The 16,198-nt window shown below is 46.7% G+C and overlaps 1 protein-coding gene across 4 annotated transcripts in view; it reads right to left on the bottom strand.

Moving 5' to 3' along the window:
* The window catches only part of MAP3K20 (mitogen-activated protein kinase kinase kinase 20), a 1,515,864-nt gene that overhangs the window by 696,988 nt on the left and 802,678 nt on the right, over positions 1-16,198 (bottom strand). For all 4 annotated transcript variants that reach the window (XM_069616229.1, XM_069616231.1, XM_069616232.1 and 1 more), the window contains exon 10: positions 6,719-6,825. In XM_069616229.1, the coding sequence (XP_069472330.1) occupies positions 6,719-6,825 (107 nt within the window). The remainder of the gene's footprint in view (positions 1-6,718; positions 6,826-16,198) is intronic.

The following is a 16,198-nucleotide window of genomic DNA, read 5'->3' as shown; positions in this document are numbered from 1 at the left end:
TAACCCGGCTCAAAAGCTCTGCTCCAAGCTCGCGTTTCCCACTAATACAATAGCATCCCAGAGGCGGGCTCTACTTCCTGCCGCAGTTCACTTTTCCCTGAGAAAGGGAAACGCATGGGTGGAATCTGTAATTGCCTAACCCATCTCCACACCTGCAACGGTTCCGACTTGTTATTTGGTGGGATGTTTCTCCTTCAGCAGCTGCGGCCATGACTTACAGCGTAATATGCGTGTTTCCAGGGAGCCTGGCGGCGGGCCAAGGCTGCTTAAAATAGCCGGCAGCAGTGGTAACTATTACTTGCCAAAGTGAAGAGGTTTGCAGTGATGCTGCTTTCTGCAAGCAACCACGCCATGCCGTGGCTGAGGACCGACACAACGAGGTCTTCTTACTGATAAGTTCACCAGCATGTGAGAAGGAAAATGCCATGCCTAAAATTAGGATAAAAAGCAAGGTAAGTATTGTGTGCTGCACACCTGCTATATATCGAAACCATCAATTCTTTCTTCGGTTGCGCAACCTCACAAAAGAAATACTAAACTACCCTGGTAAATCAATGTCCCGGGAGGATAGCTCAGCGGCAACGTGTGCGCCTTGGCAGCAAAACGACACGAAGCAACACAGTTTCGATCCCCGGGTCCGCGCTTAGAAACTTCTGGGTGTTTAAGCACGTTATAAATACGCAACTAAGACACAAAAAAAACAATTATGCAGCTAAAAAAAGTAACACATTCTGTAACAGCGCCTCGATGCCCGCGGGCTGTGTGAGCGCTTTAAAAATGTAAAATAAAATAAACATACCTTCATGTTTGGCTGGGAGTTGGTCCTGAATCCTAAATTATCTGACTGATTAATCCATGGTATTTTTTTTTAAACTTGCCCTTTTTCGTGTGGGTGCGCGGGTGCTTTGGGGAATGGGTTTACCAAGAAAAACTCTCTGAGTGCAAAGTGTAATCCCATAATGTATGCAAAGGGCTGATCTGGTGTCCCTCCTCCCTAAGGAATCGTTCCTGGTAAAACCAGCAGACTCCACACAGGACTCTCGCAAAGCTGACCTGTGCTGAGGTAATTCAGCCAAGGCTGTTCTGTAGACAACCTGCCATGTTCTGAATCATTTTAACCCTGACAGGGGCATGTGTGGCCCCCAGACTAGTAAGTGTATATGGGCAAGCGGCTTAAGGCGTGTCAGAAGCTTTTAGCGTCAGGAAAATGGGGTATCTGTTCTGCTTTTCTCCATGCCAGTCTCTGTGTGTGTGTGTGTTGTGTGTGTGTGTGTGTGTGTGTGTGTGTGTGTGTGTGTTAAGGGTTCTAGGTGTAGTCAGAGGGGACTGGCCTGCCTGGGTGGTGGTTGCCAGTGGGTATATCTACTGAAGGCCTTACTTTAACCTGTGTAACGTGTACAGAATGTAAACTGGTGCTGCTTGTGACCTGGATCAAAAGCTATGCCCTAAACGCACCTTTTCCACTACTACAGTAACATCCCAGACATGGGTTCAATTTCATGCGTGTGTAAGCATATATCCAAGCTTTGAAAAAAGGGCTGATTAAAAAAAAAACAGTGGAGCAAAGGAAACCATTAATTAGCGGTAGGTTTGCATAAATACACATGGGCATACGGGCATTTAGGGAAAGAACTTTCGTGAGTTCTGTTACTAGCCATATAGAATAGTTGCTTACGCGCTTTGTAGTTGTTCTCATCCGTTTGGGCAGAAAGAACTACATAGAAACCTACCTCAGGGCTCCAGAGTGATTCTTAAGAGTAGTACTACATTATTGAGAATGTTCATGTAGTTGTGCTTCAGTCTTCTCAACATCTGCAAGATCCTCCCCCAAATATGATCCTAATCACCCTACTCATCTCCTCCATGCTCAATTACTGCTGCACCCTACTCACCCCAGTGCCTGGAGGTAGTGTAAATGGGCACGTTGAGTTACACAAATCCCACATACCATAAATGCTTGGCAAACGTCCAACACTTTTCCACATTGACACTAGTCAACCTCCTGTGATTCCGTTTTAAGTCCAGCTACCAGCACCTGGCGATATGGCTCTTGAAGAAGAAACAGGCCCCTTCAGAAGAAGCAGGCCCCTTCAGAGGTCCTGATCCTGCTCTAGAAATCTATTAATGGTCACTCGACCCCCCTCCTTGCCAGGGCCATCGCCCTGAACAACCGCAGGAACATACTCTTCTCCAAGACCTTCCTTTGAGTAAACACTACAATACCTACTTCATCTAATCTTGGGTGTATTTTATTTCTTTGAAACTTTTCTAGCAGCACTCGAAAGAACCACTCGTTCCCTGTGTCTAATGTTGCCCCCGTATTCCACTTATATATGTAAGGTCTATGTTAACTGGTGGGCGCATTTCCTTACCTGATTGGAAGAAGATGATGCCACCCTATTGCTAGCCGTGGATCCTGCGTCTAACATGATATGATATGGCATTTATAATGATATGATATGGCATTTATCACGCGCCTATACACCAGTGTTTCAACATTGCATTCTTATACTCCTTTATCGGGTCACAACAGAGGCTTGTGACCGCTCTTCTCGCATTACTGTTGTCATGTGTGTGTACGTGCAGCAGAGCCTAGGTGTCGTATTCTTCCTTGGAAAAGGCAAGGTCAAAAACTAAAATAGAAGTCTTCCTGAAGTGGCCCAAACTATCGAGACACTTTTGGAATAAAATATATTTTTCAAAAAAGTTACAAGCCACCCTCCCTCCCCCCCGCCATTCAGTGGATTTTGGAAACGGACCGCCTGCTGCCTTCTGTTCAGGCTAAAGCAGCCTAAGAAGAGCTGAAAGACACCTTTATTTCTTTCAGAACAGAACACAGCAATTCAGCCTTCCATGTGAGTACGAGGTCTACCCCTTCTAAAGGGCCTGGCTCCAGCAAACACTAAAGGTTATATTTCTGGCAGATGACCCTTCTCTGTGCAGAAACAAAAGCGTTGCGTTTCACTTCAGCTTAGGTCTCCAATTTCTCGCCTAGTCCCTGGGGAGCAAATTGGCCATTTCCGCTCCTTGCCAGCCTTAAGTCTACTTCTTGATTGATATGTACTCAGAATCTCGACGTATGCCAGAGTTTAATGATTTAAAGACTAAAAAATCGTTTGTGCAACAGCAATAGTCTGGTTTTTCGGCAGCTGTGTTACGGCACGCCATGTCCCTTGCCAGTCGTGGTGGCCCTGCAACGTGATTCTAGTTGTACCGTCAGGGCCCCTAACTCTGACAGTGACACCAGTGCACTAGGATAGCTTGCACTCGTCCTATCCCCCCTGCACTATGCGAGCAGGTGGCTTGATCTATTGCCTCAGGCAAGGTGGGCATGAATTGTAACAGCCCCAAAGCATCTGCAGTATGCGTCTATTGCACAGCAGCCAGCCACAGTAGCTGGGGCGTATGCCCCATGTAAATGCCAAATGGCACTCCAATGAGCTGCAGATACTCTGCAATTTCTCTTTCCATGACCTCCTAAGGTCCGCATTGGTAAACTATATTACATTTCATGGGTGGTTTTGAAGAATATTCTAGCACTGTTTACATTTTCCCCCTTTTGAAAAACAGTAAGTACGTTTAGAGTATTTAAAGACTGCAGCCAGGTAGCTGAGCATGACAAAACATCACCTCTGGTATCGAATATTTTTCCAGACATCTAACCATGATACATGTCGCGTAAAGAATAACTTGCTTTGCTGTTCTAAGGTGATGTAGTAAAACTTCAGGGATGTCTATGGGGCTCATTATAAGTTCCCTGGTCTGGGAAAAATTCTGGTAATTCCGGCACCAGCGTTTTATCCAGACCAGAGAAACACAAGTTTGCCAGTGGGGGCAGTGATCTACCGGCAGGCTTGACCTGCCGGTGAATCAGGCCCCTACCGGCAAACAAACGCCGGAATCACCGACACTGGTAATACCGGCACCGGTCATTCCAGCAATCCATACATGGAGTGATAGGGGACTACATGGAATTGGAACTTTGCGCTCTTTCCGCTGCTTGTAATATCCAGGTAATACCGGAATATCAGGAGGCAGAAACGATAGGAGCAGTTTGCCGGTATCTACCAGAATCACCAGCGTGATATCGGCAAACTCGCAATGAACCCTTATTCATCTGGCAGCCAGTGCATCTTGATCAAAGAGGCATTGCTCAGCAACGTGCGATATTTCCCTGCGTTTCCAGATCCACCAGTGGCACACACGGCACGAGTGTTGTAGAACGTCTGCCACGTCTTCTGGACCATGGGCTTATTTTAGAATCACAAATCAATGCGTTGCTAAGGAAATGTTGCTACCACCTAGGATCATTCAGGCTGATTTGCCCTCGCTCACATTCCCATAGAGGGCACACGGCATCATATCCATGTTCAGGACTAGAGGCAACTATGCTAACAGCATATTTCTCTGCATGCTGTGTCACCTTACTAAGACACTTCAACGCATCCAGAACTCAGCAACAAGACTCAGAGTCAACAGGAGGGAAGACATCATCCCAGCTCTAAGATCTCTCCCTTGGATAGTGCTCAAGAAAGTATTCATTTCAAGGCGTTCTGAATTGGGGAGATGGAGCTGAGTTCATGGAAGGAAATATCCTCCCTTACCAACGAAGGAGAACATTGATTTGCAGCAGCAATGTACTTCCAAAACCCATGTATTATACCAAAAAGCGATAAAGGGGATTGCCTTTCTACAACATCGTGGTAAAACTCTGGATCACTTGACTTTCAGGGAGATCTTGACGTCTTGGCTTTTTACCAGACAGAGCTAGCCACACACAGCCATCGGCCACCAGGTGCATGCTCCACACCACTTGCTGAGCCCTTAACTACTTGCCTGACTAGCCCTTTCAGATTGCTACACACGAACACAATACACACATACAAACTATGCAGCATACATACAGCCAGCCTATCCTCAGATATTAAACAGCACTATTGTACCACACCCCCAGCCAATCCATCCTTACACCATTTGCACACAATGTTTCCCTCTGGAAACCAATGTGCCTCTCTGTCCCGGACAAATAACACCTAAGGACCAGCATGCCAAACTCAGGATACTTCTGGCATTGACACATAAACATAACAGCAAAGGTATCTTGCGTTTTCGCTCTCCTCCCACAAACCTAACCTCTGCCGAACTGTGTCAGATCTGCTAGAGAGCGTGTAAACCATGGCAGCAGTGCACAGTCTAAATGTCAGGAACATAATGGTGCTGGAGCTCAACGTGGGCTGTTTGTGTTTGGCTAGTTCTCAGATTCCATCAACAGGTGATGCACAAACATTAGACCATACATTTGCATGTCCTATTTTAACGGAAGACTATCACATTAGGGTGCTGACCTGCAAAAACTGCACACCACAGTCTGCTCCAAGATCATATATATGTATAACTATAAAGCTTTTTGGAGAACCTGCTTGCCTCCATTCTCAGTCCTCATACTTCCTTCCACCCACTAGCATCCATAGTTAGACATCCTGCTTGGATCTGCTGGCCAGTTTCTGGACTGCACCCAACTTTCTAGTTTCAGGCTACCTAACAAGTTCAATTATTTAGCTTGCATCTGGTCAACATCAGCACTCTGCCTCAGTCTGCTGCTTTTGTCAGATTTCTTGCTGATCCTGCAAGAGTCCAGTCATCTGTTTGCCCTAGGTCAGCTTCCTTCCACTAGTTATCTACTCCTCTAATCCTGTGTCCTGCAACCCACCCTCAGCAGCCTTAATGGAAATCTTGGAGGTACATTGATCCCTCTAGTGGGGGCACCGGCTTCCCCAGGGTGCGAAATTTCTGGGAGCAATTTAGCTTCTGCTTCTAGGCTCGGGGAGTCTTGTTACCTTGAAACCAGCAGCTACCAGGAGCTACTTTTTGCGCCCCAGGTCATCTGGTGCCTTGCAAACATGCATGTGTGACATTAACTTTGAGTGTTTGAAAGTGTCTTTGAAGAAGAATTAGAATACAGCTGGTACACATTACACATAATGGATCACACATAATTGGAAAAAAGTTAGTGTGCATTTCATGTGGAAGTGGGACTTGCGGCACGCTGCATGCTCGCTCCTGGTCACCCAGCGATAGCTCCTGCCTACTGCTTTTTTTTGCTCCTGTTCGTCAAATCTAAATTTCAGACCTTGTTCCCCATACAGTCAAACCCAGAGGCAACTACTCCCAGCTATCTGCCGTCCCTCTCGGACTCGTCTGATGAAGGTTGGATTGAAACTCAATGGCTGAGGATCGACTCTGCGCCCTGATTCAGAAGACTCTGTTAAGAGTTATCCATATCTGAAGGTTGCAGTATCACAAGACCATCAGTTCTGTATTGCTAATGAAATTAGGATGTTTATTTTCTGTTGGACACCAGCCATTTTGGAGAATAGTAGCCGTCCTACCTTACACAACTTTGTCAAGTACAGGCACACAGGAGACGGGCAATTAAATTTCTACTCCTGGCTATCTTGAGGGAATAGGAGTAAAACCCCCAAGTAAGAACAGTTCATATTTTAGCGACATTGCAATCCACACATGTTCACGTGATTAGGAGGCAATTGTATGAATGATGCAGTGAAAGATCATTACATTTGAAGTAGGAATTCAAAGGTTAACTTCCAAGTAGGGGAGTATTCGTTGTAATTTGTAATCCGGTTTAAAACAAAGAGAAGATTGGAATATTACTGGACTTTCATTCAATTTCATTTTGGGAGCTCAACTTCAAACTCACCTCCATTCGGCCTTGTTGTGTAGAAAGGAATTGCATTCTTGTGGGAGCTGGCTATCACTCAACATGGATTCCAGGTTGGCGATAATCTGCTTGAAAGATGGCCTTTTCTGGAGAACAAGAGACAGACCTGGGTTATTGGCACCGACAAAGTGGGCATTTACAGCTAAGACTCAGAGGAGGAAAATCAAGAGTCAACAAAGCGCGCTAGGAATGAATCAGTGCGTTTTCTGTACACACGCAATGGGAAAACTTGGCGCCTTTTCTCCCTATTGGAAATATTGAAACGAGCACTAAATATAAACCTCTAAGAAACACTGCCTTTGCTGCAGAGACCCGGGAGAAGACAGAGGCATAAACAAAAATCGAGATGCACGCAATGAGGATAACGCGCATTCTTCCCCCATTGTTCCGTATAATTATACCATTTCTATACGAATTACATTTGCAGCAATTAAAAAAGATGCATTTAAAACGCTGCATATGCGCAACACAGTCAGGAACAATACGACAGCGCCTTCCCTGGGCAGATTTCAAGTGCCTCCTACATTCTAAAAACAGACCCCCTGTTCAAGTCACCTGTTAAAACACAGAACAAAGGTGTATTTCAGATGCTGTCATCTTCAATTATTGTTTTGCTTCTTAATTGGGAAAATATTCAAAAGGGATTGAAAGGACGCACACTCCCTCCCCGCAGGCTTTTACTGCATGTGTGAAGGGAGCCACTTTACAGACAACTGCCAATTTTCTCTGTCTCGGGGCTGCTGTTCTTTGATGTAGATGCTATATGCTAGGTTTTCAGGTATTAGTAGAGTGCTTCCTTTCCATTGGCAGGACCTCGAGGTGCTGGCGCTGTCCAGGTGTTATGGGATTATGGGAACCTTGCCCCACAGTTGCCATAACATGGAAATCCAACGCATTAAACCACAATTGTAGTTAAGTATGAAGATAAAGCTACACAGACCTGGCATAGAAAGAAAAGTAGAGAAACAGTGTTTGGTTGGGGTTACCAATATACCCACCTAGGATTCTATAAGCACATAAACCCCAGCCTGAAAGCCCAATACCACCACTCTAGGAAAGTGCCACATGCCACGAGCGCAGCTTTAAGGAGCATACCCAGTCATCCAAACAGCAATGCTATTATGCACTCACCCCCTTTACAAAGCCACCACTTTGCCCCAGGCAATGTGTGAAGACTTCAGTCAGTTTGGACTTATAGAACTATTCATTTATTTGAAAGTCCCAGAATGCAATGTGCAATAGCAGAATCAGGCGAAGATGTCCGGACAGACAAGTGGCCACATGAAAGGTATGCCTTTAGGCACACCGATGCAGAAAAGGAGAAACAAAAATAAAGACACTGGTCGGTGGTTTAACCAATAGGAATTTCCTGTGGTCCTTGATCATGAAATTTCTTTGTTTTCCTTTTCCTATGGCGTTGAAAGATCTAGAACGGCAACAGTTCTGTCTACTCACACTGATAATCATCTAAAGTATATTCAAGTTTCTCTATCCTTCTGCGAGCCTACTAGAATATCTTGCTTTGACAAGAACAAGTTACTTACCCCTGGTAACTTTCTTTCGACTGGATGTTCCTCCCACGTATTCCTTATCTTTGATATTTCCAATATCCCAGCTTTGCTACTTCAGATTTTCTTTTTCAGCAGGGGTCGCTGTGCGTCGACCCCTGTCGAGTCGATGTCCCTCGGAGTCCTCCATCTTGACGTCGACGTCACCGCAGGTATATGTAGAAGGTGCACCTTCAGTACCACTCTATTTTTATAAAAGACAGTATGAGGCTTGCAAGATAAAGCCTGTGGCTCACTCACCCTTCGGGCTGATGTAATTGCCCCTAGCAAGACGGTTCTCAGTGTTAGTACTCTTAAGGGACAAGTGTGTAAAGGCTCGAAAGGAGCTCCCATCAAAAAGTTTACCACCAAGTTGAGATCCCACAGTGGGACTTGAAATGGGATTGGAGGGAAAACATTAGTCAGTCCCTTTAAGAATTGTACTATTAGAGGTATCTTTAAATAGGAGACTTCCTCTGAAGTGCGCTTAAAAATAGAAAGCGCTGCCAGATATCCTTTCATGGTACCAATCTAGTGCCCCAAATTTGCCAAGTGTTATAGAAAGGCTAATACCATCAGTGTATTACATGAAAAAGGGTCAACATTCTAATCTCTACACCAGCTGCAGAACTTATTCCAGCGGCAGCGGTACAAAATTTGGTTGCTGGCCTTCTGGCCAAAAGCAAAATCTCCATTACGTCATCGAGGAGGAGCCAATCTTTTTATAAGAGAGAGAGAGAGAGAGAGAGAGAGAAGGTCCTCTCTTTGTGGAGGATGTATCAGAGGGCAGATGGACATGTCCAGAAGGTCTGAGTACCTTTCCCTCCTGGTCCAATCCGGGGGAACTAGGATCATGGATTACCTGAACTTTCTCAACCTCCTGATCACGTGAGAAATGACGGGGATTGGAGGAAACGCGTACAGGAGTGGAAATTCCCAGTCCACCATGAACGTGTCTCCTAGAGCTCCTCTTGGGGGAAATTGCCTTGAGCAGTACAGCTCGCACTTCCGGTTGGCACCGGTCGCGAACAGATCCACTTCAGGGGTTCCCCAAAGGGTGAAGATCTCTTGAAGGACTTCCTGAGCTAGTTCTCACTCGTGGGAAACTGTGCTCTGCCTGCTCAGAGTGTCCGCCGTCATGTTCTTCTCTCCAGCTAGGTGAACTGCTCACAGAGATTCCTTCTTGTATTGCCCAGAACCAGAGCTCAATTGCCTCTCTGCACAGCGGTATTGACCCTACACCCCCTTTCTTGTTGAGGTAGCACATGGCCACTGTGTTGACCATCATTATCAGGACATACTTTCCCCGTTCAAAGGGCAGAAAGGCCTTCAGCAGTAGTCTAATTGCTCTCAGCTCTAAAAGGTTGATATGTAGTTTGGACTCCGATGGAGACCAACGACCGCTGATGGTCAAATCGTTGGCATGGGCTCCCCACCCCGTGAGTGAGGCATCCGTCACTACTGTTATCTCCATCCATGGTTGCCAAAAAGGTTCTCCTTCCAAGATGTTCTTCCGACAGGCCCACCACTGAAGATCCAGTGAGACTCTGTTTGAGATTTGAAGGAGAGCTGACATCCTTCCTGAGAATTGTGACCACTGGGTCCTGAGACTCCACTGGAGAGATCTCATTCTCAAGCGAGCCTCTGGCACCAGAAAAATGTAGGATGCCATGAGGCCGAGCAACCTCAGAAAATCAAAGGCCAGTAGATGTTGGGCATTCTGGAATTAGGTCACCATCTGCAGAATGTCTTGAGCCCTCACCTCTGGTGGCAAGGCTGTTCCCAGGGATGCATCTAGGACTGCTCCAATGAATTGGAATCTTTATGATGGTATCATGTGGGACTTTCTTAAGTTGAGGGAGAAGCCCAGCCTGTGAAGAGAGTGACCGGTGGAGCTGAGATATTCCAGGGCCTGTTCTGGGGAACTGGCCCTGATCAGCCAATCGTCCGGGTAGGGGTAGACGTGAATCCCCCCCTATCCTGAGACTTGCTGCTGCAACTGCCATTAGCTTGGTGAAAACCCTCGGGCGGAGGTTATCCCAAATGTCAGAACCCGAAATTGATAATCGCCAACGGCGAACCTCAGGTACTGATGGATCGGCACATGAAAGTAAGCATCCTGAAGGTCTAATGATACCAGCCAATCCTGAAGCTGGAGGGCCTGCACGATCTGAGAAAGGGTTACCATCTTGAACTTGTCCTTCCTGAGGAACTTGTTCAAGTCTCTTAAGTCCAAGATGGGTCTCAATCCTCCGTCCTTCTTGGGGATTAGAAAATATGGGGAGTACCAACCCTTGTTCCTCTCTGCTACAGGTACTGGTTCTATAGCACTTTCTCTAGCAGGGTTAAAATCTTCTGCATAAGGAGCGGATCTGGAACGTTCAAAGAGTTGTTCCCCGGTGGATGACTCTGAGGTTTTTGCAGGAAAGGTAGGCAGTAACCTTGGGGAACTGTTTCCAATGCACAAGCATCTGAAGCAATAGCCTGCCATTCTGTCAGATGCTGCGACAACCTGCCTCCTACTGCAGTCTTGTGACCGAAGACCTCCGAGAAGTTTTGGAGCAGCTGATGCAGTGGCTGAATGCAATGTAGCCGCTGCTGTTGCAGTCTTAGAACTTTTTCCCTGTCCACCCTGGGGGAATCGTCTTTGTCCTCTTTGAGCCGGCTGTCCTCTGCCTCTTCCAAATGTGGAGTAATGGCAAAAGGACCTACCCCTCCAGGGTGTAACTGTGAGGCGGTTTGGAGTTTGTCTTATTGTGGCTCCAAGGGATTTGGCCACCGCCTTGGAAGTTTGCAGCTTCTCCAAACTTTCATCAACTTTGTTCCCAAATAAATGTGTGCCATTAAAGGGCATGTTGAGAAGCCTGGATTGTACATCTGGGGCAAATCCTGACTTTCACAACCAGGCAAATCTGTGCATCACTGTACTAGCCACCATAGCTCTGCTGATACTGTCAACAGAGTCGAGACCAGTCTGGAGGTATTCGTACATTGCATTTTTCCCATCCTTCACAATATTAAGGAATCCTTCTCGCTCCTCTCCCTCAGGGATATGGTCAGCCACCATAGAAATACACTCCCAAAGGGTGTGTGTGAACCTCAATAGCATGCACATAGCATTAGCCGACTTCAAGGCCATATTGCCGGCCGAAAACCCCTTTTTGGCCATGGCGTCATAACGTTTGTCGTCTCTATCCTAAGGTATTGTAGGTGGAGGTGGCTGCCTGAACTACCAGGCTTTCTGGTGTTGGGTGCTTGGAGAGATAAAAAGGGTCGGAGCTATAAACTCTGTACTTAGCCGTCAGTTTCGTATTTACAGCGGGAATAACCTCTGGTGCCTCCCAGTTAGAAGCCACTCGCCTTTGTAAGGCTTGGTGAAAAGGGGAAATTGGGTCCTCCTGTGCCCCTCTGTCCAATATGTCAGTAAGATCATCCTGTTCAAAAACAGGTGTAGGCCTAGACCACCCCATGTATTCTATGGTCATTGACATAAGCTGCCTTATGTTACCTCAGCGTGGTCACCAGGGTTTGCTCTTCCAAATTCAACCTCAAGAGAGGTGTCCAGTAGCCTCATGAAGGCATTCTTGCAAATTCTTCATACGTGAGTCCTCTGATATCAGTGCTTCAGGTACTGATGGTGTTCCATATTGTAACCCAAAAGGCCTTTCATCAGAGGATTCCTCTGTATCTTCATGAATGGAAGACAGAGATTTGAAGAATTCTGAACGTGATAAAGGAGTACAAGTCTTCTCAACCGCGGTTGACATTATATTTGTTGTCACAGATGCTGAAATTGTCAAAATTGTCGAGGTGGATGTCGATGGCTTCGACAATTGTGTCGATCGCATCAGCGATAGCGTTGATGGCTTCGACACGTGACGTTGAGGAGGTCGATACTTGTGGCTTCGATGTCTTCTCCACAGTTATGGGCCCTGATGGCTTGATGGTGCACTCTTTGGTCCTGTCTCAATCAAGTCCCACGGTGTCGATGACGTCGACGGTTTAGTCTTCAAGGTGATTTTTTCTCGAATCGGGGGAATCGTCTTTGTCCTCTTTGATCCAGCTGTCCTCTGCCTCTTCCAAATGCAGAGTAATGGCAAAAGGACCTACCCCTCCAGGGTGTACCTGTGGGGCGGTTTGGAGTTTGTCTTATTGCAGCTGCCGCTTTGGAAGTTTTCAGCTTCTCCAAAATTTCATCAGCTTTGTTCCCAAATAAATGCGTGCCGTCAAAAGGCATGTTGAGAAGTCTGGATTGTACGTCTTGGGCAAATCCTGACTTTCGCAACCAGGCAAATCTGTGCATCACTGTACTAGCCGCTATAGCTCTGCTGATACTGTCAACTGAGTCGAGACCAGTCTCGAGGTATTCGTACATTGCGTCTTTCCCATCCTTGACAAAGTTAAGGAATCCGTCTTGCTCCTCCCCTTGTGGAGGTGGCTGCCTGAACTACCAGAAGCATTTCATCAGCCCAACAGAAAGAAGGGGGGAGAGGGCAGGAGCATTCTCTCCCCAGCCCTCTTCCCTCACCACCTATTACATGGTGAGTCGGAGACCCAACATGAATGAGGAACCCCTTGTCCAATATTCTGTGCAAAATTGCATTTTATGTACACAAGCACTCTAATAGTGCATATAAAGCACCTCAGCCTCGGAATCGACACACAGCCATTGTCTTCACCATCCCTGCCTGAAGACTCCATTATATGCAACATGTCTAATGGCCGTGCGAGGCCGCAACACTATTTCCTGGAAGCATCTTTGAATCTAGCGCTGCAGCTCGTCATTGGCTGCTCGCCGATACTTCCCGCCCCCAGATGAACCGGGAGGCAGAAGCCAGGGCAACAGAAAAGGGCCTGTTTATGCCTGTCTTGCTGAGCATGCCTTTGGCCGGTCGCTATGCCGGTACCACATGCTCAGGCTCCGTGGGCTGGATCCCCAGCCCCCCTCTGAACTAGCCATTGACTGCTAGGTCTCGCTCCCAGGTAAGGCTCGTAGATACCTGTGGAGGCCAGCAGCCCCCCCCCCCAGGTGCCACATATTACCTCTCCTAGACACAAGCCCACTACTTCCTACTTGGTCGCAGACACTTGACTCCTAATTTTCACTGGTATTCGCTTTTGTGCTTTCCAAGCGCCACGATCTGTCGTCTAACACTGCAATAGCATCTGAACCTATTATCACAAACCAACGGGTGCCATCCCGCGCTTGCACTGCCTGTGACCGTACATCGGTATTCTAACTGCTCTGTGAATCACTATCTGTGCCCTATCTGCCTGCGGAATGCTGCCCCACTATGCATAGTATGTTGTAGCCCCACACCGCATAATGCCTTACTGCCTTACACTGCATAATACATTGTTGCCTTACAGTGCATAGCCTGTTGTTACATAGCATGTTGTTGTCCCACTCTGCATAATACCTGCTGCCTTACACTGCATAATACATTGTTGCCTTAGAGTGCATAGCATGTTGCTGTCCTATGCTGCATAGTGTCCTGCTGCCACACACTGCACTTGTATTTTCTATTGGTGACTCCCTGCATCCCACATCGTCCCTATATCTGCTTTTGATACTACTACGAGTTATCTGTGCCACTCTGCCCCACATCGAGCTCAGCTCTACCACAACTGCACATTATGCGCACTTGCCTACTATCACAGGCTGGCAGCCATCGCTACCTCGCTTAATACTGCCATGATCTCACTGCAAACCTGCTGCCCTGCTCCAAGAACAATCCCCTTCAGAGCAAAGATCACCCACCAGCCCCTACCCATGATAGACACAACCACACGCACCATCCTCTGCGACATCCCCCCATCTCACTTCCTACCATCTTTCTTACCCAAACCACAAAAAAAACTCAGAGACCCACCAAACAAACTAAACGCCCTAGATCCATCAAGACTAGAAACAAACTCCTAGGTCTCCGCTCCAGACACCCCACCAACAATCTGAATACTCACCTCAGTACCTCCTATACTACAGACCCCCTAAGCTCACCACAGCCCATCCATCGCCCATCTCACCCTTGATCCTACCTATGTCCCTCACCACACACCTGGCAGACAGAAAAACCAAAACAAAAAAGCCTGGCTCCCAATAACTTGCAATGCGCATTTATCAATGCCAGATCCCTCCTAGCTGAAATCTATGACCTTATCACAAATCTTGACCTGGACATCCTAGCCATCACTGAGACCTGGCTGCAAAGTGCAGCAGCCCCTGCCATTTCACTAGCACTCCCATCAGGTTACACTATCATTAGGCAGGATAGACTCACTACGATAGGTGGGGAGTAGCTCTCATAATTAAGGACTACCTAGAGGTAAGACAAACCCCATCCAATCTGGGACAGGACACTGACTCGCTCGCAGTTAAGCTCTCCCTATCTCCTAACACCACCATCATCCTCAATCTAGCCTACCGACCTCCAGGCCCAATCACAGATTCCCATGATAATATCACCCACACCCTAGCTGAAAACCTCAAAAACACCACCAAATCAATCCTCCTAGGCGATCTCAACCTCGGCTTCAAAGACAAGAAAGATAAGACTGTTCTAAGCACTCGCCCTAGCTCTAAAAGAACTCGGCTTTGACCAAAAAATCCACATGCACACACACTGTAAGGGGCGTACCCTCGACTGGCTTGCGGACCATAACTGTGACGTTGACATCAGTTCTATCACCCCAATCCCATGGTCTGATCATTTCCTTATACACTTTCTCATCCCGACTAATACCTCCACACGCAAATCTCCTAGTAGCATCCCTCCAACTCCAGCTAGAAGTGCGAGAAACCTCACCAAAGACAGGCTTCTCCCACACCTTGACCCACTCACCAACAATCTGCCATACTCTTCAGACCCATTGGTACTGGCGGAAATCTACAAAACTACCATCACCACAGCAGTCGATTCCATCGCACCACTACAGAACAAAAAAGCAAAAAAAATCAAACACTCTAATACTTGGTCTCTGCAGAACTAAAAGAACTCTGGACAAATAAACGCAAGGTTCTGAACAAATGGCAAGGTTTGTCTAATGAATCCACGCTATCCGCGTACAAAATGCTCGCCACACAATATAAGAAAACCATAATCACAGCCAAATCTGCATCCTATAATGACAGAATCATGAATGCCTCCTCTGAATCAAAAGAAATCTTTGCCATTTATAAGGAACTATCCATACCAGCCACCAAATCGCAAGAGATTGTAAAAGATGAAACATGGTGCAATGCTATACAAAATGCCTTGCTAAATAAAATTGAGCTTCTACAAACAAAAATCCAGGTGCATCATAAAAAGCTTACGCAGCACATCAACTATTACACTCTGAAAAAGAGGTCAAGAATGACCGAATAATACCCTTCCAATTTAGAGAAGTCTCTGAGCTCGAAGTAATAGACATCATTAACAAAATCAAGCCCTCTAACTGTAAAGGTGACACCAGACCCGCCATACTTATCAAAGAGTGTGCAGACATACTTGCACCCTTCCTAAAGACATTCATTAATGCCTCCTTCAACTCTAACACGGTGCCAGACAGCCTTAAAGAAGCCTGGGTGCACCCACTACTGAAAAAACCTACACTTGACCCAGAAATACCTAACAACTACAGGGCCATCACCACCGTCCCTTTCCTGCTCAAGATTCTGGACAAAGTTGCCTACACGCAAACCCAGCAATACCTGGAAGCAAATATATCCTAGGCAAAAGACAATCAGGATTCAGGACACGGGACTGAATCCGCCCTACTCGGCCTCAAAATACAACTCAACTGCATCATGGACAAAGGCAAACAGGCACTTCTCCTCCTCCTAGACCTGTCCGTTGCCTTTGACCTTGTCAACTGCAATATTCTCGAAACACAACTAAAGAATAATGCCCACTTCTCCCCGCAGGCCATT

The sequence above is a fragment of the Ambystoma mexicanum genome, chromosome 9 (assembly GCF_040938575.1).
Source record: "Ambystoma mexicanum isolate Mex_15411 chromosome 9, UKY_AmexF1_1, whole genome shotgun sequence".
NCBI lineage: Eukaryota > Metazoa > Chordata > Amphibia > Caudata > Ambystomatidae > Ambystoma > Ambystoma mexicanum.
The sequence above is the reverse complement of the archived record's forward strand: the minus strand, read 5'-3'. Positions and strand labels throughout refer to the sequence as shown.